The sequence below is a fragment of the Brassica napus genome, unplaced genomic scaffold, assembly GCF_020379485.1.
Source record: "Brassica napus cultivar Da-Ae unplaced genomic scaffold, Da-Ae ScsIHWf_2401;HRSCAF=3103, whole genome shotgun sequence".
NCBI classification, from domain to species: domain Eukaryota; kingdom Viridiplantae; phylum Streptophyta; class Magnoliopsida; order Brassicales; family Brassicaceae; genus Brassica; species Brassica napus.
Genome location: NW_026015749.1, coordinates 13942 through 36239, shown reverse-complemented (window position 1 = coordinate 36239; position 22298 = coordinate 13942). Strand labels below are relative to the sequence as shown.

The 22298-nt window shown below is 36.6% G+C and overlaps 5 protein-coding genes across 18 annotated transcripts; 1 reads left to right on the top strand and 4 right to left on the bottom strand.

The window, feature by feature from the left end:
* Positions 1–296: 296 nt before the first annotated feature.
* Positions 297–1301, bottom strand: LOC125600838 (glutathione S-transferase T3-like). Its single transcript, XM_048773428.1, has 3 exons — positions 628–1301; positions 492–516; positions 297–392 (listed from the first exon to the last, which is right to left on the bottom strand). Exons 1-3 carry the CDS (start codon positions 1299–1301, stop codon positions 297–299), a joined length of 795 nt encoding a protein of 264 aa, XP_048629385.1.
* Positions 1302–3109: 1808 nt separating this feature from the next.
* LOC125574887 lies at positions 3110–4692 on the bottom strand. 4 transcript variants are annotated; one of them, XM_048773424.1, is made up of 5 exons: positions 4463–4692; positions 4271–4309; positions 3958–4107; positions 3701–3789; positions 3110–3402 (listed from the first exon to the last, which is right to left on the bottom strand). In XM_048773424.1, the coding sequence occupies exons 1-4, from the start codon at positions 4539–4541 to the stop codon at positions 3722–3724; spliced, it is 336 nt and encodes a 111-aa protein (XP_048629381.1). In that variant the 5' UTR covers positions 4542–4692; the 3' UTR covers positions 3110–3402; positions 3701–3721. The 4 variants fall into 4 exon arrangements, with proteins under 4 accessions (XP_048629381.1, XP_048629382.1, XP_048629383.1 ...); XM_048773425.1 differs by having other exon boundaries at positions 3110–3394; positions 4463–4632; XM_048773426.1 differs by lacking the exon at positions 4271–4309 and having other exon boundaries at positions 4463–4626.
* LOC125575214 (chaperone protein dnaJ 10-like) lies at positions 4687–7056 on the top strand. 10 transcript variants are annotated; one of them, XM_048773423.1, is made up of 9 exons: positions 4687–4789; positions 5031–5123; positions 5239–5298; positions 5430–5512; positions 5614–5779; positions 5869–5998; positions 6099–6436; positions 6517–6615; positions 6733–7056. In XM_048773423.1, exons 2-9 carry the CDS (start codon positions 5037–5039, stop codon positions 6823–6825), a joined length of 1056 nt encoding a protein of 351 aa, XP_048629380.1. In that variant the 5' UTR covers positions 4687–4789; positions 5031–5036; the 3' UTR covers positions 6826–7056. The 10 variants fall into 10 exon arrangements, 8 of the variants coding, with proteins under 8 accessions (XP_048629380.1, XP_048629377.1, XP_013685224.2 ...); XM_048773420.1 differs by having other exon boundaries at positions 5203–5298; XR_007333939.1 differs by lacking the exon at positions 4687–4789 and having other exon boundaries at positions 4796–5123; positions 5203–5298; positions 6099–6440; positions 6517–6597.
* A 422-nt stretch (positions 7057–7478) lies between these two features.
* Positions 7479–10928, bottom strand: LOC125575594 (protein DETOXIFICATION 46, chloroplastic-like). Of its 2 annotated transcripts, none has more exons than XM_048773415.1 (14): positions 10336–10928; positions 10080–10174; positions 9849–9978; positions 9721–9776; positions 9440–9495; positions 9156–9294; positions 8949–9086; positions 8802–8870; positions 8600–8710; positions 8365–8493; positions 8195–8272; positions 8045–8116; positions 7882–7944; positions 7479–7802 (listed from the first exon to the last, which is right to left on the bottom strand). In XM_048773415.1, exons 1-14 carry the CDS (start codon positions 10772–10774, stop codon positions 7704–7706), a joined length of 1674 nt encoding a protein of 557 aa, XP_048629372.1. In that variant the 5' UTR covers positions 10775–10928; the 3' UTR covers positions 7479–7703. The 2 variants fall into 2 exon arrangements, with proteins under 2 accessions (XP_048629372.1, XP_048629373.1); XM_048773416.1 differs by having other exon boundaries at positions 9870–9978; positions 10336–10920.
* An 8398-nt stretch (positions 10929–19326) lies between these two features.
* On the bottom strand, positions 19327–22057 carry LOC106429411 (auxin transporter-like protein 2). Its single transcript, XM_048773429.1, has 6 exons — positions 21644–22057; positions 21359–21544; positions 21120–21232; positions 20804–20987; positions 20371–20468; positions 19327–20200 (listed from the first exon to the last, which is right to left on the bottom strand). Exons 1-6 carry the CDS (start codon positions 21800–21802, stop codon positions 19489–19491), a joined length of 1452 nt encoding a protein of 483 aa, XP_048629386.1. The 5' UTR covers positions 21803–22057; the 3' UTR covers positions 19327–19488.
* Between the last annotated feature and the right edge of the window lie 241 nt (positions 22058–22298).

Sequence of the window (22298 nt, the reverse complement as noted above, 5' to 3'; positions counted from 1 at the left end):
ACAGAGATTTTTTTTAGATAACTCAGAGACAGTCTTCTCAAGCAGGGCATACTGTGTACCTATGGCTTTGATCTCCTCTGTAGCCGCCACATCCCACCACTTGTGTACATGGCAGTCTCCGTCGTCGATGTTCTCACAGGTGTAGAACCTTCTCCCCGGGTCAGTTCTTGTGTAAGATGTCCTAATAAGCGGTTTGCCACCACAGTAGCATTCTTTGGGGAAGCCGAACTCAACCTCCGGCTGTGGAGGGTACTGAACCCGCGCGGCTTCTATCTCTGCTTGGTCCAGCAGTATATTCATTTATGTGGAGCTGTTTCCACTGCTGCTGAGTTCCCTAAACCATAATCCTCCGAATCAGACGGCTGCGTGTAGCTATAATCCAATCCCATGACCTGAGAATAATAAAAACGGCACACGTAAGTTTTGTATGTCAAATAACAAGCAGAGTTATCATTATATCAAACATAACATCACATAACATCAAGATATACAAGAACATAGAACACAAGACAGAAACTGAAACATAGAACACAAGACACAAACTTAGACCAACACAAAAGCAACATTTTAGTAGATATTACACAAGACAGAAACTTAGAATTGAAAAACTAGAAGAGTTCGGCCAACAGCTTGTTCTTGACTGTTTCTTCACTCTCACTTAGTGGATCCTTCTTAGCAAGGAGAGTGTCTAATATCGCTAGCTTCGACAGTTTCTCCTTCCTCGCTAAATCTTCCATCTTGAGCTTCAAAATGCTCTTATAGTCCTCAATAGCCTTTCCTTTACTACCATTCATGCTTGCTTTCGCAGCCTTGATACCTTCAGGACGCATTGAAGATTGGGAACTGACCTCACCGACATGTGCGCTTGAAGGTTGGGAACTGACCTCACCACTCTTTCTCTTTGAACCGGCCGTCTTAGGGGTGTTCAGGCTTATCCACTTTTGTTCATATCGCAGGACACACCACGCATGCTCGAGGGTAAACTTGTATCCTTGTTCAGAGTAGAAGATTTCATGAGCCACCTTTAGAACATCATTGTCACTCTGACCGCTGGTTATTTGTCTCTCTGCAACTGCGAATGCGGAACAGAACTTGTTCGTCTGATCTTTGATTCTGTGCCACCTCTGCTTACAATGAACATTCTCTATGTTCTCATGAAGAGTTGTTGCAAAGTATTCATCTACGCGTTTCCAGAAGGTCCTTAACTTCTGTTCATTTCCGACAACAGCGTCCTTTGATGTGTTTAGCCACACACTAATCAGAACCTCGTCATCACCCGGCGTCCATTTCCTTCTCACCATACGCTCCACAGGTGTGTCCTGAGGTTGGGATGGAGCCTCAGACTATTGGGAACTGAAAGGAGGCATTTCTGAGGCTCCAATGTCGACACTGGAAGGAAAGTTTTCCTGAACATTATTATTTTGTACGTTGTGAAGAAGCCCCACATAACCAGAATTCTGGCTATATGGATTCCTTTGATCCATAGGAAGAAGAACAGAAGAAATTATAGAGAATGGGAATGATTTCTTGTTCGCAAAGAGAAGAGAAAGACGATTTGGAGATAATAAAGCTGAAGTGTTTTCTATGGGATTTAACAAGTAATAACTCCATAACCACCTAACCATTATCTACCTATGTCTAATCAGATGTTATTACTAAACTACAACTACAAAGCTATCAGCTCTAGTTTAATGGATCATTAAATTTTAGTACGAAAGCTATCAGCTATAGTTATTACTAAACTACAACTACAAAAGCTATAAGCTACAAAGGGAACTACAATACAAGCAGAGAACACAATTTCGTTTAAGTAACTTCAAATCCGAACTACAAACATGGCAATCTCGTTCATAAGACTCACAGTCTTATCACTAATTTTTTTTTTACTTCAATAAAGTTTTTAGAAGCTCTCAGGTTTCCTTCAAAACGTTTAAAGTGTGATCAGAAGCTAGAAGACTAGGCAATAAGTTTAGTTACTTCAATACAGAACTAAAAGCTATCAACTTTCGTTCAAAAAAATCAAAAACAACAAGCATTCGAGGCAATAATTTATACTGAACTTCAATACAAATCTAAAACCAATCAAGTTTCCTAACAAGAAATTACAGAAACCATATCAACTACAAAGCTATCGACGAAACAATATCAAAGAAACCATCAACGATCATCATCATCAATAAAAGAAACTGAATTTAATCTACCCAACATATCATCACAACAAAGAATCACACGAAACTAACATGCGGAGGAACTAGATCGAGAAACTGAACTTAATCAACCGAACATATCATCACAAAAAAGAATCTACGAAACCCGACTCTGAGGAACTAGATCGAGAAACTAAATCTAATCTACCGAACAAATCATCACAACAAAGAATCTACGAAACCAACATGCGGAGGAACTAGATCGACAACGACATCCTAAGGATTTGAAAACGAAAGAGGAACACATACCTTTTAGATTGAAATCGGCGGAGAATGAGGTTGGAGACAGACTCGGATAGACACGTGAGGGATCCGGGAGAGATTCGGGATGAAATCGTCAGTGTACTTTATCGCCACATGCGTCGCCGTCGAGAGAGAACCGGAAGACGGTGAGATCGATTTGGGAAGAGAAAGTCGAGTTTCCCCTACACGACTTCTCTGCTTCATCTCCACTCGACAGGTGGCAAGGAAGGACGAGCAAAAATCAACCTTGGTTAAGGCCCGTCCCGGAACATTATCACAATTTTGTATTTATTTTTGGGCCGAAAATGGGTTGGGACCCAACTTTAGGACCCCGATAATCATGGTCTTATGTCCTCCAATGCAAATCTCTTAATTAAGGGTTCTAAAAAAAAATTAAACATTTTTTATTAAACTTAAAATTTATTGATTAAATAAAACATAGTAAAAGATAACATTTTAAACATAGATTTTTAAATAAAAACATAAAAACAAAGATTAGTAAAATAAACTTAATAATTTGAAAGAAGCATCGAAGGAAACTTGTTTACAAACTTATTTTCAAGAAAGAACTTGAGTAAGAACTTGATTAACCCACAATGAACTTGAGAAGGAAGAAGTAACTTGAGAATAAACAAACTTGTTTTCAAGAAAGAAGTAAATTGAGAAGGAAGAATTAACTTGAGAACTTGTGAATACTAGTTTCATTTATACAAGTTTCTAAGACATGTGAATACTAGTACTTACAAAAACATACAAGTTTCTAAAGGAACATAAAAGAACGTACCAAACCCTGTTTTTCTAAGACTGATGTTCTCCATTTTGTACGGGAGGATTCAGAATAGTGACGGTGTTTGAGTACGGTGCTATTGCAATGATCCTGATTCTGCGCTTGGTGGGGGTATATAGGAGGAGACGTCTTGCTCAGCGGGTTAGGCATGTTGCAGCTGCAGAACTTGAACCAGAATAGAGATCAAAGGAAGCTTTAACAGACTAATGAGTTGTATTAACATGTGAAAAATAAAGCAAATGTTTGTTCATTGTGAATAGGTTTGGTAGATCATAGAAAACCATGCGTCTTGTGCAGTTTTACAGTCCATAAAAAGCAATCATATAAGTATATTCGTCTCCTTATCCAACAACTCAAAAGATCGAAGACAAAGTCTATGAGAATGTAGAAACGAACGTAGTGGTAGTGATGCTTGAAACGTCATGTTAGAAGTTATGCCGCAAAACTACTTAAAAGAACGCACCTGACAACTTTTGATGCTGCTTCATATGCCTTCAGCAATTTTTGTAACCTTTTTCCCTTGTGCGGTTTTGCTCAAAACCTGAATCTTATCTTTAACAGACCCACGATATCCATAGTTCAAATCATCACATAACATTGAAATGTCTGATTTACTGGCATTCAAAGTCAGCTTCTACATGAGTGAACATACGTTTTCCTCCTATCTTTTACCACCAACTTATTGATCAGATGAACGAGAGAGGAGAGTAGATAACATACCAATAGCTCCTGCAATAAAGTGTACCAAGTGCCCGCCTAAGTTGGGATGAGACTCTTCAATCCATTTCTTTGTGGACTCAATAACACCAAAGTAAGTTGCTCCAGTGGCTAGAGATCCAGTGACTCCAGGAGCAATTCCCCTATAAAAGCCTATAAAATTAAAGTTAGCAGAGAAACAAAAGAGTAAATAAAAAAAAACAATAATCAGAGCATTGGAGAAATATATTTTCCGTTCAAATTCACAACGCAAACATGTATAGCCTAGGCAGTGATGATAAGTAGGATAGTAAATCACACATAATCCATCACCAACCCAAACAGTCCTTAGCATTTGTGGGATGCTCTTCTGTCTTTGAAATCAGCAAGTGAACAAAGGTTAGAGGTGATTTAGTCCGTAAGAGTTCATAGTAATCATATAATTAGGTTTAATCTATCTTTCCTAAGATTAAAACAGAGTTTCTACGACGATTCGATTCCCGCTGCAGAGAAGATAATCGGCACTTACCGAAGAATTGATCCTGAGTGGCTTTGATTTCGATACTCAGAGGAGGAGGTTGCTCGCGATTCGGATCCTTGCTCGCCATATTCGTTGTGCAGAGAGAGAGAGAGAGAGAGACGAAGAAGGAACACACAGCTCCTCTGCCTCTCACACGCCTACACGTGGCAACAAGAGACGCCTCTTCTTGACCCAAAATAAGACACTGTTCTTATGTAATTATGTACTTTTTTATTTTTTTTAAACCAATATTAACATAAGAAAAGCATTAAGGGATGGGGATAGAGGTGCTCTAAATATGGACACAGTGCTCCCATTGACACATCTGCACGACCAGTAAGTTTATGTTTCCTCTCTCTGTGTTCTTATGTCTCTAGATGCATGCATGCATGATGATCTAGCGACTCGTTTTTTTCCAGATTATTAATCCCTAATTCTGAGTTTTAATTCATAAGATGCTGAATTTCGATGATCGTTGTTTTCTCCGTCACAAAGAAATAGCAAAAATAAAATCATAAAAATTTCCGCATACATTTGATTTATCTTCACGCTTGATTTCATGTTTTGGTCTCACAAGGAAGGTATGGTGAAGGAAAATGAGTATTATGACATCTTATGCGTCAAAGCTGATGCTTCAGATGCTGACATTAAAAAGGCTTACTACCTAAAAGTATGTCCCTTTTTTTTTTCTATATATCTTTTCTGTAATCAACAAATCATCACGGAATCTCTCCGGTTGTAGTGTACAGTGTTTTGGAACTTTATCTGGTTTGACTCTATCTCAGGCAAGAAAAGTTCATCCAGACAAAAACCCTGGAGATCCTCAAGCTGCTAAAAACTTTCAGGTGATTACAATTTTTTTTTGTCACAATATTGCAACTCTTTCTTGGGTTTTTGTGTTTACTGGAACCTTCACAAACTATTTTACACACTAAAGTTCTGTTGCTGTAATGTCGTATCCTTTTGTAAATGAAAGGTATTAGGCGAGGCTTATCAGGTTTTGAGCAATCCGGAAAAGCGAGCAGCTTATGACAAATATGGCAAAGAAGGTGTCCAACAGTAAGTTGGTGTCTCTTTCCTTTTTTTTTTTTTTTTATCTAATACCCTTTAAGTTAAGAATGTTATGAACTGAAGGTGGTTCAATTTTGTTTTCTTTTCAGGGATGCAATGGTAGATCCTGCAGCTGTATTTGGTATGCTTTTCGGAAGCGAAGTCTTTGAAGAATATGTTGGGCAGCTTGCACTTGCTTATTTGGCATCAATCGAAGCTGACTTAGAATCATATGAGCCTGATATCAGAAAACAAATTCTTCAAGACAAGATCAAAGTACATTGTTTTTCCTTTCTTCTTTATTAACAACTCAGTGATATGTTTTTTTTTTCCTTTCATGTATTGTGTATGGGAACTGGGTGCAGGCTTTGCAGAAGGAGAGGGAAGACAAGCTCGCTGCAACGTTGAAAAACAAACTCGAGCCGTTTGTGGAAGGACGAACTCATGAATTTATGGAATGGGCAAACGAAGAGGCAAAGCGTCTTTCTTCTGCCGGTACAAAAACCTTTCTTTCTTTTTTTTTTGCATTAGATGATTAGATCTATGGAACAAAATGTTTATGTAGATGGTCCATGATCTAGCTTTGACTCTTCAGGTTTTGGGGAGGCAATGATGCATACAATAGGCTACATTTACACAAGAAAAGCGGCTAAAGAAATGGGGAAAGACAAACGATATATGAAAGTGCCCTTCTTAGCGGAATGGGTGCGAGACAAAAGCCACCATATGAAATCTCAAGTCATGGCTGCTTCTGGTACTGTTTCTTTGCTTCAGTTGCAGGGTGAGGTGAACAAGTTGAATGAACACCAAGGTGATAACAGAGAGGAGCATATTCAGAAAGCCATTGAAGCTAAAATGGATGCTTTGCTTCAGTCTCTTTGGCAAATCAATGTTCTCGACATCGAATCCACTCTGTCTCATGTCTGCCAATCTGCAAGTCATCTTACATTACACAACCATCTTTTTTTTTTTAGTAATAAATAACATTGTTGACAATCTTGCTTCTCTCGCAGGTGCTTAAAGACCCAAGTGTTTCAAAAGATGTTCTTCGAGGTCGAGCCACGGGACTGAGGAAACTTGGGACGATCTTCCAGGTGGGCAAAAACAAAAGGGTTGGTAACTTAAACATAAAAGAAAAGCTCAATGCGTTTAGATTAAATATTGGTGCTTTGTTTCTTTAGAGCCAAAGTATAAAACAGTGAATCTCTCTCTATTTCTGTGTTTGAAAGGGTGATAAGAAGCCATACACCAGAGGAAGCAACTTGCGTAACGAATCCGACATGAAACAAGACACCGGAGGTTCTTCAAAGGCAATGTCTTGAAAACTCCAATCACCTTCGCCAGAAAAACCGAGAGAACCCGGAATTGGATATTGCTGTTTCTTTTTTCTTTTTACTTTCGCCAGCTTTATAGAGATTGTTATTGGAGTAAAAGATGATTAATCGGAGAGTATTATTAGAAGAGGAAATTCTCTTGAAAGTTTAAATGGTATTTTGTTTCGGACTGAGCTGGATGTCTAATCAAAAAAGATTTTAAAATGGATGGTTGATATAGTTGGACAACTCTTCTATGTCATTGAGATCAAAGAAGCAAGAGGTAGTATCATGTTCTTCTGTAAAAGCAGAGTACCGAGCAACCGTTGCTACTTTGAAAGGTTGAAGTGGATGAAGAGTTTGTATTTCAAGTGATTTTTACCAATTTTTTAATAGTTATGTTTCAATTTGAAATTGATACTATATTGCAATCCATGTGTTTATGTTACTAATCGTTGGGCTCTGTTATAGGATTAAGCCGATACATGAATAAATTTTCAGCAGCCTATGAAGCTGTTTCGTTAGCGTACAAACTTTTCCTGCAGTTCTTGTCTTGTGTTACAAAATGTGTGCCGTATTAAACGTTGCAATACATGTAGCTACGGATCTACGGAACTCTCGCACCCGTAGCAAGAATCATACCACTAGACCAAACATGCTACTTGGTTCGTCTAAGGAAAACATATTATTTATCAAATAAACACTCATAAATCTCAAGCAGCAGAAGAGGAGATCGGACATGGCTGCAAACAGGGCCATTTATGGCAAGACTTTCCCATTATTCTGTTCTTCAAGAATACAATATCAAACATAGTTTCATTGATCTACAAAGCTGTTTTCTATTCCCTTTAAGAATTTTATTGTGATGTAGATGGTGACGTTCTGAGCTAAGCAGCTTTCACTTTCTCTGCATATCTGCTTGTATCTTCCGAGTAAAGTACACCGTCTCGCGATAGAAGACGTACAAGGGCTAGAGAAAATCGAGCCTGTAATAATTCATGTTAGGAGAGCAAAAGCTGTGTGTGGGTTATATGGCTTAGTAAAGGTGTAGCAAAAACATTTTACCCATTGAAATCCCACGAGAGCGAACCAGCAGCCTCTCAAACCAAATCCTCCATTGCTCAGAAGCTTTTAGTCAATTGTAAACAATGCAAAAAAGAAGAGAGAGAGTTACAGACAGAAATCTATTTTGGAATTCAGGAGATTGAGGCTAAGAGTGAGTGATTACCATAAGTAAAAGCCCAGCAACGGCCAAGCATCCAGCAGTTGACAAGCTGATATATCTAAGATCTCTTCCAGCCTCCATTTTACAACAACAGTGTCAGCTATTTTGGATCAGGGTTTAGACTATGAGACACAAAAATCCAAACTTACTTACCAGTAAGGTGCCTTCTAGACTGAGAGTACTCGGAGTGATGGATAAAGCAAGAAAATATGGTATTATGACCTTGTGCATCTGTCACAATATGTATTTCGAAACTTGTCGTTCTTGAAAATGCGTTGCCCTGACACAATGAAAAAATATAAAGGAAAAGGAAAAGACAATACCTCCAATGTGACGACCTTGTCGTGTGTGAAGATGGTAGGGAACAGCCACGGAATTGCTGTGCCAATGGTTCCTACTACTATTCCAAGTGTAGCACCAATGATAACGAGTGACTTCAGAAGCATTCTGGCCTACAGACAACAGCGCAAAACAGAGATGCTTTTAGAGGTAAAAGCAAGAAGAAGATGTACCAATGGTATCCTCAGCTGAGTATATTTTCACCAACAACGGGCTTACTTTAGGCAAATTGCGATTGATTCCGAATAACAACTCAGGCATAAAGGACTGTGCAGTTTGAGAGAGAGGCTCCCCCAAAATTGTACAAATGTTATATGTCTGAAGCATAACCTAGAGAGACCAAAAGAGCCGAAGAAATGTTATAGAACAAACTCAAAGAAGGAGACATGGTTAGTGTTGAATATATACAAAGATATATCACCTGATGAGCAGCTATCACGCTTGTTCCCATTGATGTAGCAAAGTACACAAGGAGCGAATAAAACAAAACCTAAAGGGAGGAAACACACAAATATTATCTACGTATAAAACAACCTTGTTGCAACTGAATGTCAAATGAAGTAGTAACCTTTGACATCATAGTCATAAAGACTGGGGCAGCCAGCCCAATGATGGTAAAGAGTTCACTTGGAGAAGGAACACAGAGTGAGAAAGCGTTGTATCCTTTCTTATTCAATGCGTCCATCATCATATAAGCTGCAACAACCTATAACATCTCGAATTAAAAACCATATTGTTTAACTTTGAATGGAATCTGTTATAGATTTCAGCTTACTTGAGACACCATAGTTGCCCAAGCTGCACCTGCTATACCGTATCCTAGAAAGGTGCATAAGACTAGATCGCCAGCACCGTTTATTGCACTAGCAACTGCCAGTGCCTTTAAAGGTCCCCATGAGTCTTTCATACCAAGGCTGAGACAAAGGATTGAGAACGTAACAGTGAGATATAATCTCCTCTGGGTACTTTTAAGGCCCCACAGTCAGAAGTGTGCGACAATGCTGAAACTTTGGACGTGCAAAAATGCAATGTGGAGATGAAAATGAGGTATAAGGGGACCTTGCACTTTGAGCAACCCATCCAATGAGGACAGCTGGCCATGCTAAACCACGAATCTGAGAATGAAAGAAAATAAAAACAATCGTCACTTCAAAGGAAGAAAGAGGAAAGTCACTTAAAATTCAAGTTTTCCTCAAGAATTAACAACACTCAAGGCTATCAAACATATGTTTATACGCACATGGACCAAACATACTATTTTTCTATAGTCATAGAGCCACCAGACTAACCAAAACCACACAACATTAAAATCTGAAAATTTACAACATAAGAGAACAAACCTGAACATATGTATTTGCCGCCGGGACAATCTCAGCATTCTTTGCACCTGTAAAAGCTGAAAGAAGACTAAATCGTCAACGGACTGTTGATTTAGTACTATTCACAAACTTGTTACTGTTCAGCTTACAAATAAAATATTTATTGTTACCAGCTAGTACCCCGGAACCAAATAGTCTTGTAAACGCCATCATCACGACTCCACAAGCCAAACCGATGAAAAGCAAGATGGATATCTGATGTTGTACCTCATCTTTATCCTGCATATAACCACTATTCTATTAGGAAGTTGCTAATAAATGTGATACATAACGGGAAAAAATAAACATATCTCCTGAATATTCAATTCTAATAAACTGACCCCGCGAGCAAGAGAGGTGGCAACAAGATTTGAAGTGGCAACTGAGAGGAACATGAAAGTATAAGACAAATAATCACAGACGACGGTTGCAGGACCTGTTTCATCCATAATGAAATTTAGATTACTATTACTTGAACCAGAGAGTATAACATTATAGTAGTAGGAAGAAGGCAGTCGCATATTCTCAGTTGGGAGTAGAGTGTAACAAATCTGAGATATAGTATGAAATCAAATGTTCAGAGTCTAAAGACATCACCTAAAGCGGCGAGTTCGACAGAGCTTCCTTGACCAATGACGGCGGTGTCAATGAGACTCATCAAGGGACCGCATATCCACAGTCCAGCAGCAGGTCCCGTAAACATGACTATCTCTTTCATCTGTCCCCAAATACTCTGATCCGCTAAATCATCTATCTTCTTCACTTCTTCTACTTCCACCTCAGCCGCCTCTTGTACAAGCTCAGTCACCTCCTCCGTGTCCCGTGAAATCGAGCCATTTCCGTTGACTCCATCAACAACAAGCTCCTGATTAGGACTTGAACAGTTTCTTATAAACTTGTGAGACTTAACAGAGCTCCTGAAACTCGGGAATGGAGGCTTACATGCCCTTAAATTGATTGGAGATGGGAATGGCAGCTTATGGTTAGAAGAAATAGGGGAAAAAGTGAAAGTTAGGGTTTTGCACTGAATCTGCATACTTTCTTTCTTCTTCCTCTGCTTTGGCTTGAAAGCTTCTCAGGCGTCTAACTGATCACCAACCAACTCTCATTCTCAATGTTTAATTACTTGCAACTTGTAAGCATTCGGTTTACCAATTGGTATGTAAACCGGTTCTCCAAATTGAAACCAGCCAGTGATTGATTGATTGTTATTTATTGCTGCAGAAGCCGGAAAACCGGGTTTTAATTGGTCCAACAATTGCCCCCCTCCCCCAACTAATACGAGAAGCAAAGTATTATGAGAAATGCAAAAAAAGGTGGAAAATTGATAATAAGGCAATGTGTGATTGTGGTTGCTCAAACAAAAAAAAGAGGCAATGTGTGATTGTAAACGAGTCCAACAACTCTTTGTTTTGGTGTCGGAGACAAAAGAAAAGAAGATCTTTTAAAATAAATAAATAATGCATCAATTCACTTATGAGATAACTGACCCTACTTTGTATTCTTGTGACTTGCAAGTTGCAAGCAGTTGCGCCTTCATCCCATTTGACTTTGAATCCACGAGAAAAAAACTTACGGGCTTTTTTCTTAAGCCCATAGAAATAAAATATGTACCTTGTGTCAACTGAGATAATCCGGCCCAACGAAAAACCTACAAAACTCGTAAATATTTGAGTTTGATTTGGTTTAGCCCGAAAATATTTTAGATCTGTTATCTGTATATTTTAAAGTCCGGTCTGACCATATTATAATTTTTTTTAGGTTTTTTGGACTTCTCAAAATAATTTATTATAAAAACTAAAATATCATATAGGCTCCTGAACAAAAAAAAAAAATTGTCATACTCCTAATAAGTCTAGTGTATTCTTCATTAACTTGGATACTCTCAAGTGTAATAGTTAAAGTCAAAAATACTCCCACTTAACTGATTCAATTTCAACCGATCATTCGTCACATGTGGATCCGCTTTCTAATTAGACTCACTCTCTCTGGGGATTCAAATCGAATAGAAAAGACGACACAGGGACGGATGCGGAATTCGAACTCTGTAAATACCGATGAACTCGCAAAGTCCATTGTTTGAAATTGGATTAAAACGAGAAGCACATTGAAGCCACTGGCAAGCCACTAGCAAAGAATCAGAAGTGTAACCTTCAAATTTAAGTATTCCTTGTGTTATTGTTTAGTAGCCCAAATCCATATGAATCTCACTTGTAATTACAACCGATGACGGATATTGGGTTTGTTAATTGGAGTTGAAATCAGTTTCCATTTTTTCCATCTATTTCATATTATTTTTTAATTGAAAATTTGGGAACAACATCTAGTGGATCCATCAAAAATTGGTTGAATAGAAGATGTTTTGGTGTGAGTTGAACTAGTGAAACTTAGTATAACTTTGCACAATAATAAGCGTACAACTTATAGAAATAAGTAAAATTGTAACCGTAAAACTGTATAACTTTGTCTAACCTTATTGGTAAAACTGTATGACTTAGAATAATTTTGTTTGTAAAAGTATAAAATATGGTATAACTTGGCAAAACTTTATTGGTGAAAATGTAAAACTTAGTATAACCTAAGAGTTTAAAATGTATAACTTGGTATAACTTAAGTTTATCATTTTAATTTGTATAGGAGATGATGGATTCTTATTCAACGAGCATACACTTTGATTATGAAGGATACTATACAAAGATAGGAGATGATTATGAATGGACTCCGAGCGACGGTCGATTGCATGCCTTATCTTTTAGGACATCTTCGAAGGAAGAGATCACTTACTCGGCCCTAGTGGATAGGGTATGCAGGAAGATGACCATAGATCGAGCTAGGAAGAGGCTGAATTTGAGTTACATTCCTTTAGTAGTGAAACCTAAGAGGCAATCATAGATCTTAGATAATGAAGATATGTTTTTTTTTATCTAACATCAGTGTATAAAGACCAAAGAAGAAGTATTCTGCATGTAGAGGAAGAAAGTTCCCATAATTGAGCAACTTTCTAGAACTGATAAATCAAGTTCATTTGGCGGGAATTTTAGTGAGCATTTTCAAGTGGAATACCCAAAGTTGAAGGCAATCCTGGTGCAGTCATTTTATATAATGGCATCGAAGAAGCAAAACAACATTGGGAGGTGCAAGAGGCAGTGGAAAATGTTGTAATTCGAAATGAAGGAGATGTGGGTTTTGGTGGAGAAAACGTGCAGCATTTGGAGAAAGCGGAGAACGTGGAGAAGATAGTTAGCCATGTGTGTAGTCGTGCTAGATATGTTGATCTTCCGGTTGTTGTTGAAGAAGTTCGACCAATGGAGGAATGGGAAGATGGGATGGGTATTGAGATGGGTCAAGAATTTTCAAATAAAGAAGTTGTGAAAGATTTAATTGATATAGCATCAACAAAGAACTGCATTGGGATTGTTGTCTTTAACTCTGATACATCTCGATATGCGGTTAGATGTCGAGGAGCGGAAGACGGTTCTGAATGTATGTTAGAGCTACGAAGGTTAGGAATTCTGAAATGTTTTCGATTAGAAGATACACAAAAATGCATGCATGCTTAAGGGCAAAAATGCATTGTTTTGAACACACAATGGCCACTACAAATACTTGGTGATGCCTTTGGATTATGCAACGCTCCATCTACTTTTCAGGATGTGATGAACTTAGTTTTCCGACGATTGCTACGTAAGTCTTTCTTGGTTTAATTTTAATGATATTCTCATCTACAGCTCTAACTCCAGGAGCATGTTCAACACGTACGAGCTGTGTTTGAGTTATTACGACAAGATCAATTGGTGGTTAAGTACAAAAGTGTGAGTTTGGTAAGAAAGAGCTAGAGTACTTAGGTCATATTGTCTGTGGAGAAGGATTCAAGGTCGATAGGTCCAAAATCTCTGCAATGTTGGCCTGGCCCACACCTACCACAATAACAAAGTTGCAAGGATTTATTGGCCTCACTGGCTACTACCGCAAGTTCGTCAAAGATTATGGAATTATTGCAAGACATTTAACAAACCTCTTACGAAAAAGGAAATTCACATGGGCAAGGAAGCATACACAACATTTGTGGCACTCAAACAGGCACTCACCACAAAAAAAACCTTGGTGTTACCATATTTTCCTTGCCAATCATCATTCAAACCGACGCTTCCGGTGATGGGATTAGAGCCGTATTGTCTCAGAATGATTGCCCTATTGCTTTCATGAGCTGCATGATGGGACTATCCAAACAATCATGGTATACCTATGCTCGTGGAATGCTTGCCATTGTGATTGCAATCAGGACATGGAGGCCTTACATTCTAGGTCGATGATATATCATTCAAACTGACCAACGCAGTCTGCGTTACCAACTGGAACAATGAGTACTCACACCAGAGCAGAAGAAGTGATGGGAAATTTGGTGGGTTACGATTATGAAATCACATACAAACCAGGCCACACTAATTCTGCTGCTGATACTTTGTCTCGTGTTCATGGGAGCCCTACACTTGACGCTACTTTTGTTCAACCTTCAACTATTTGGAGTGACATCAAGGCTCTATATAACGATGTTATGTACTTGCAACGTATTGGACAGCTCGTCACAACAAACCCATGGAAACCGTACGAATGGAGAAATGATCTCCTCTGTTATCATAATCAGGTAGTTATTCCACCACAGTCAACACTAACAGCTCAACTCCTACATGAGCACCACGACACATCTATGGGAGGTCACTCCGGAGTCCTGCGTACTTACAATAGATTGGCTGAACAATATTACTGGCGGGCAATTCACCAAGCAGTACGATTTGTGAGGTATGTCAGAAAGCCAAATACTCATCTCTTTCACCAGTTGGGTTGTTACAGCACGTTCCTATACCCAATCAAGTCTGGGAAGATGTCTCCTAGACTTCATAGATGGACTTAAACGCTCTGATGAGAACACAACTTTGATGGTGGTTGTTGATCGACTTACAAATTCGGCACATTTGATTCCACTCTCTCACCCATATACAGCTCGGACAGTGGCAAATAAGTTTGTGGATAACATTTTGAAACTCCATGGAATCCCACGTTCTATTGTAAGTGACATAGATCCTATCTTTATCAGTCTGTTTTAGAAGATTTCAGGAACACAACTGAGGATGTCAACAGCTTACCATCCACAATCCGACAGCCAAACTGAGGTCGTCAATCGATGCATTGAGCAGTTCTTGAGATGTTTCGTTAATCACCATCCAAACCAGTGGAGTGATTTTATTCCTTGGGCTGAATATTGGTACAATACGACATTTCACTCATCAACGGGCATGACACCATTCCAAGCAGTCTATGGACGCACACCACCACCTATTCCAGCTTATGAGATTGCCTCTACCATAATTGGATGAACAAATGGCGTCTAGAGATGAGCTATTGTCAGAGCTGAAACAACACTTGGTCATGCTAATAACCGCATGAAGCAGCTAGCAAACTCTAAAAAACGTGACGTATAGTTTGCAGTTGGTGATTGGGTCCTGCTTCGCATTCAATTGTACTGCCAGAAGACTTTATTTTTCAGGAGTTCACAAAAGCTGTCTCATCGTTTCATTGGACCTTTCCAAATTGAAGCTCGTATCGCTGAAGTAGCGTATCAACTTACTCTTCCACAAGGTACAAAGATTCACTCACTTTTTCATGTATCTTTGTTGAAGCCTTGGATTGGTGATGGTACCCCGAACATTGGCGTGTTGCTTCCCCTACGTAACAATGGAACATTGAAGCTTCAAGCTGAGCAAGTGTTACAAGTTCGATGGACTAACAAAGCAGGGACAAGCAACGATAAGGTAGCTAACTTGTTGATCAAGTGGAAAAGAATACACGAAGATGATGCAACTTGGGGGGAATATGATCAGATATCAGCTAGCTTTCCAGAGTTTACAGTGAAACTTGAGGACAAGTTTCATCTAGAGGAGAAGGGTATTGATGGGATACAAGACGTTGACTATGGTAGGAAGAAGTGTCGACAAGGGAGAGACAACCCAATCCGAAGTTAGGATTGAGTATCTTTATATTTCCTTATTTCTTTCAGTCCAGTATTTGCAAATAAACTTGGTCCGATCTGTTTTAGTTTGTAGGATCAGAGTAAACCATGTGCACTTTCCGGTTTCCCACATTTCCATTTGTTTCATGTGATGTAGGAACTCACGTTCGGTTTGATTCACTTAAAAAGAAAAGCTAAAAGAAATATAAGGCATATTTCATTTGCCTAACAATTGCTCTTGAGTTTATTTTACAATCTCTTTGGCTCTGAAGAGGGACCGCATCAGAGGAGGTGGGAGCTACTACATCTATGGAGAGTTGGGTCATTTTGCAAGAGAATGAACAAAAGTTGGGTCATTTTGCAAGAGAATGAACAAAAGGCTGCTGTTAAAAGAAAAAAAAAGACCTTAAAAAACGGTTTGTATAAGGGTAAATCATCCATCTCGCCGCATGCTATCTCCAGAGCCGGTCCTGTTATAAACGGGCCCTATTACAAAAAAAATGTTTATTATGCATTTTAGCTTTTACATAATAAAAATGACTATTAAAAACTTGCAATCAGAAAAAAAAACAAATGCATCTATGAGATTCAGATGAATAAACAAAAAAAAATTATTTTTTTTTAATTACAGTTTGGATTGTAACTGAAAATCAACAAACTTTTTCTTTTGTGAATAGACAATTATGTCTAACGAAAAGAAGCTGAGAAGACTGTCTCACAAGTCACAACCAAACTCAACAGCATAACTGATTCCGGTTCTCATTATTAAATATTTTTTATATATAAAAGTTATGTTATCATTTAAATCATAACTATCTAAGAGTCTATAACTCTCCTAATATTATGTTACTAGGATAAGACCCGCGCCTTGCGCGGAATTAAGTTATTATTTTTATTATATTTTGGAGAATGAAACAATAGTTTGGCTTCATTTGGATTAGGGGTGTTCAATCCAGATATCGGGTTGGTTTCGATTCGGTTCGGTTTTTTTCGGTATTTTGGTTAGTAAAATATAACTACTATTCTAAATCCATATTTACTTTGACTTTAATCTTTCACATACTTTTGAAAGATTTCAACTGGACAACTAAATTGATCAGCAAATCTTGTTGCTTTAAATCATTAGTATATATATATATATTATTTAGTTTGAATATTTATTAAATAAAAATTCATATGCGTTATATTTTATGATCATTTGTAACTTATTGTAACAAAAAAAAAATATATTGATCACAAAATTTTCAGAGTGAGAATCTTCAAATTTTTAATAATATATAGACGTTTTGAAAAATTCAAAATATAACATATAAGAAAAAATATAAATGTTTTTATTATATATTTAATGTGATTTTTTTAATATCTTTTAATAATATAAAATTAAAAAAAGAACTAAGATACCAAAATTGTTATCAAATATTTATTATTCATAATAATTAATTTTCATATATACGTTAATCATATTAGGTAATTTTGTAGCTTCTAATTAAGGAAAGTGCAAAAACAATATTTGGTAGATTATTTATCAATTTGAATATTCGATAGTTAGTTTAATAAAAATATAATGTAAGTTAAGATGGACCAACCTATTTTTTTTAAGAATAGTATATTTTATATAGTCATTTATTCAATGAGAATTTATAATCATACACTTCTATGATCATTCATATCGTTTTATAACTGAATATTTAAATCATCGATAACAAAATTTTCAATGTGAAATCTTTAATAAGTTTATAATTTATAAATGTTTTTGAAAATTCATTGAAAGTTTTAATATTAAAATATTTATGTAATCTTATGGTATATAGTTTAATCTATATATATATATATATGTTTTATTATTAAATGATATTTTTTACTCATATGGTTTTAAAATCATGTGTATCTTCTTATAATATTGAATAAAAGTTCATATTAATACAATTTTATGATCATTTGTAACTTATTATGACAAAAAAAATAATCTATTGATCACAAAATTTTAAGAGTGGTGATCTTCAAATTTCTAATAATTTATAGACGTTTTGAAAAATTCAAAATATAACATATAAAAAAATATAAAATTTTTTATTATATATTTAATGTGATTTTTAATATCTTTTAATAATATAAAAATTTTAAAAAGAACTAAGATACAAAAATTGTTATCAAATATTTATTATTCATAATAATTAATTTTCACATATATGTTAATCATATTAGGTAATTTCGTAGCTTTTATTTAAGGAAAGTGCAAAACATTTTTTGGTACGTTATTTATCAATTCGATAGTTAGTTTAATAAAAAGTGTAATATAAGTTAAGATGGACCAACCTATTTTTCGAAGAATAATATATTTTATATAGTTATTTATTAAATAAGAATTTATAATCATACGGTTCTATGATCATTCATATTATTTTATAACAAAATATTTAAATCATCGATAACAAAATTTTCAATTTGAAATCTTTAATAAGTTTATAATTTATAAATGTTCTTGAAAATTCATTGAAACTTTTAATATTAAAATATTTATGTAATCCTATGGTATATAGTGTTTAATCTATATATATATATATATATTTATTTTATTATTAAATGATATTTTTTACTCATATGGTTTTAAAATCATGTGTATCTTCTTATAATAAAAATGTTAAACCATTGATCATTAATTTTTAACATAATAATTTTAATAGTTTTAGTCATTTGTTGTCGTTTTTAAAAATTCAAAATATAACATATACGAAAAAATCTAAATTTTACTTTTATAGCTAATTTGATTGTTTAATTTATTTTAATAATATAAAATTAAACAAAAAATGATGGATGAGATATAAATTGTTATCAAATCTTTATTATTAAAATCATTAATTGTCATATATATATTAGTCATTTATGGTAATTCCGTAGGTTTGATTTAAGGAAAGAAAATAACATATCATATCATTATATCATATAGTTTGACCAACTTATGTATCTAACAACATATAAAAATCGAATGTGGACCTACTTATTTTTCAATTGAATGTAATTGACTACCTAATTGAGTGCCACCTATGCATTGGGGCCTATTTTAATTAATACAAAATTGAGGTTACATCTTTTCAAATGTTCCTCAATTAATATATAGGGGATATGAACCATAACTTTCTTATTGTGTTTCTTTTGTCAGCTTAATTTATTTTACACTTAAACATTAGACATATACATAACAAACATATATGTACATATAGAAAAAAAAAACATTGGAAAAGGGAGCCCCGCCAAGTGGGGGCCCCATTCAAATGTTTCACGATACTATGCACAAGTCCTTCTCTGGCTATCTCTATATTAATATCATCCTCTGCATTGTCCTCTTTTTTTTTTAACCTTCTCTCGTGATGTTTTCTGATTATTAAGACATGTGTTTATGGTGATTTCGTGATGCGTAAGAAGCTGGATTCATATTCGTATGTTTTATTAAACTTTTGCTAATGAATCTACAATTCTCTTTGCTCTGTATTCGTAGCGTTCATACAGTTTTTTAGTTAAGAGTTTGCCGGGTCGAATCGTTGGGAGTATTTTGGGCAATGTTGTCCTTTTGACCCGAAAAAAAAAGAAAGATACGATGTTGTCCTCTTTAATTTCCAAACATGAAAGACGATAGTAAAACTTGACGACCAAAATTGAAAAACAAAGAGCCTTGGTAAAGATCTAAACAAACGAACCCGAATCTATCTCCTTGGAATACACCAACCGTGTCTGCTCATTGTTGCTCAAAGGCTACGAGTGTGGTTGACATGAGGATGACTGATCGGAGGAGGTGAAGCCATTACCGGTGGAGGACACTGGTAGCATTTCGTGAAAAGTCCGAATGTGTCAATCTGGTGAACAAAATTTATCATACTGGCCCAACCACCAAACCCAAATCCAACTATGAACACCCACACCACAATGAATGCGTTGATGGTGAAAGCTCCTGTCCACCTTCCTAGAAACCTAGGCGGCTGCTCGACAGCGTTCTCACGTGCAGCGGATGAGCGGAAGGTGAAGATGTGAGCCAGCGCAGGGATGATGTAGACGGTGAAGCTGACGAGAAGTGATCCCACGGTTGAGTTAATGGGACCGAAGAAAGGGAATATGATTGCCAGAAACCAGATGGGTATAACCACAGGAAGCCTCGCGGCGGCTCTCTTGCACATGCTCCGGCACTCGTGCATGCCTATCAGCTTCTCCCACACGAAGTATAGAGGCGTGCAGGCGAACCCAAACGTGATGAATTGGTGGATGAGCATGAGCACCACTGCAAAGTCGCGGAAAAGGTTCTTTGGGAGGAGAGCGAATGCGTTTGAATGGTTTAGAAGCAAATCGCCAAACGCCCAATATACCGCAGACGCAGAAGGCAGCGTCAGCGTCAGAACGTACAGAGTCGCAAACAGGTAAATAGACTTGAACTTCTGCGGCTTCCACATCGCATGCATTATTTCTCTGCTCCAACAACACATGAACACAAATTCAATTTACATAATTAATTGAAGTAAATGTGTGAATAGAAAAACAAAGAACGGAGTGGTGGTCCTTTTCATCGATCTCTGTAACTCCGATTATACCCTTACGATACATGGATTAGTGGGGTTAAGAAGGTAAAAAAATCATACACAGTAACAGCATGGCCACCGAATGTGTAAAGAATGTTTGTGGCCCCTGTGAAGTATAACACCAGCTTGCTTGGTCCCGAATGCTTCACTCCTTCTACCTATTATTATACCAATATTGTTTGTTACATATATTATTAATCTCAAACTGATTCTTTTTTTTTTTTTTGGAACAACCTCAAACTGATTCATATATCTGTATTATTATAAGTAATGTATCATTGATGCATTAAACCATGTCTGACACCAATGTATATAGGGTTGGGCAAAAGTGGTCCCAACCACATGTTGCTTGAAACAAAAGGGCCAAAACACACAAGGAAGAAGACAACTTTTTTGATGTTTTTGAGTCCCCTTAAGTTACAACATCACCAGCTAATCTATCTAACCGTATAACTTACCAAAACATAAAAAGTTCCTTCAGTAATTAATTTACCTGACCATGGAGGATGGAGGCAATGGTGAGGTACCAAGCAGTGTAAGTGGTCATCAAGAGTCCAAGAAAAGACCAAACCCTGTAGTTGTGGAAGGAAGGGATGAAGACTGTGGTTGCACAACATGCCCCAAATATGTATGTCCATGTCCTCTTATCCAGATTGTCATTTATGTAATATATGTTGCTGCACATTCATTCATTGTTCATTAAAATCACAACATCATCGATCTCATTAAAAATATATATATATATATGTGTGGGTTGTAATTTTTTTTTACTGATCAATAAAGAGTTTGGGATGATTTGTAGTAATTACCTGGCACAAGCTATGAGTTGAATGACAGATCCAAAGAGAAGAAAGGTGCAGTTGAATGCTAACCCGACATTCCTCCAGTGCTTCCCAAGCAATCCATCAAGAACCTCGAACCACTTCACATTGTAAAAAAAATCCATGTAATTAGTATATATATATATATATATATATATATATATATATATGTTTTCAAATGAAACAGGATGTAGAAAAGAGCTAACTAGAATAATTGATACTGTTACCTGAATGACATGGTTTCTGAAGTTAACTTTCTCTCTCTCTTTCCTTGTTCTGTATTCGACATAAAGAATGCTAATGAGGTATGCAGTCCAACTACCCAAGAGGCCGTAGAAGAGCTGAAACAGAATTCCTGACAGCATCCCTAGCTGTGAAAATGAATATGGAAGCGTCAACAGCACTTGCGCCACCTACAGAAAACAGACAAATTCATCAAGTTATACAAAGTGAGAGTATAAAAACGGATTTTTTTTTGTTATCATCTACAAAATACAGTATAGGTGTAGTACCTGGTTGGAAGCGCAGCTGAACCAAGCATCATAGACAGAACCGCCATGCCAAAACAAGTTGGAAAGCTTAGATTTCATGTCTGAGTCTTTCCCTTCACTCTCCATCTCCACATAGTTCCCAACAACAACGGTCTCCACTGCTTTCTCACCGTTCTCCATTGCTTGTCTTCTCTTTGTGTAGAGACCAATACTAGTGAATGGAGAGAGAGAGAGACACTAGATAATATATATAGAGAGAAAGGAATAGAAGAGCGAAAGTTCAAAAGAAAAAAAAAGAATATAAGAGTGTGATTGTGTGTAGACAGAGAGGGAGACAGGAAGTAGTATTTCAAGGCAAGAGGATGATGAGCAAAGACCAAGCAAACTCCCCTTCCTTTTGTTCTGATAGCTACTTGTGAGAGATTTTGTTTTGGGAGTTACAACATAGAATCAAATTTATAAATACTACTCTCGGTTTTGCCTCTCTCTCTCTCTTCTTTTTTTTTTGCCGTAAAAAGCTTTAAAGTAGACTATTTGCCAAAATATCCAAAATTTATTTAAAGAATACTGTGTATTCAGTATCATCCTACTATTAATTATCAAATCTAAGAAACAAACATATTGTATACCACCACCATTCACCAATATTTACTTGTTCACGAGAATTTATTACAAA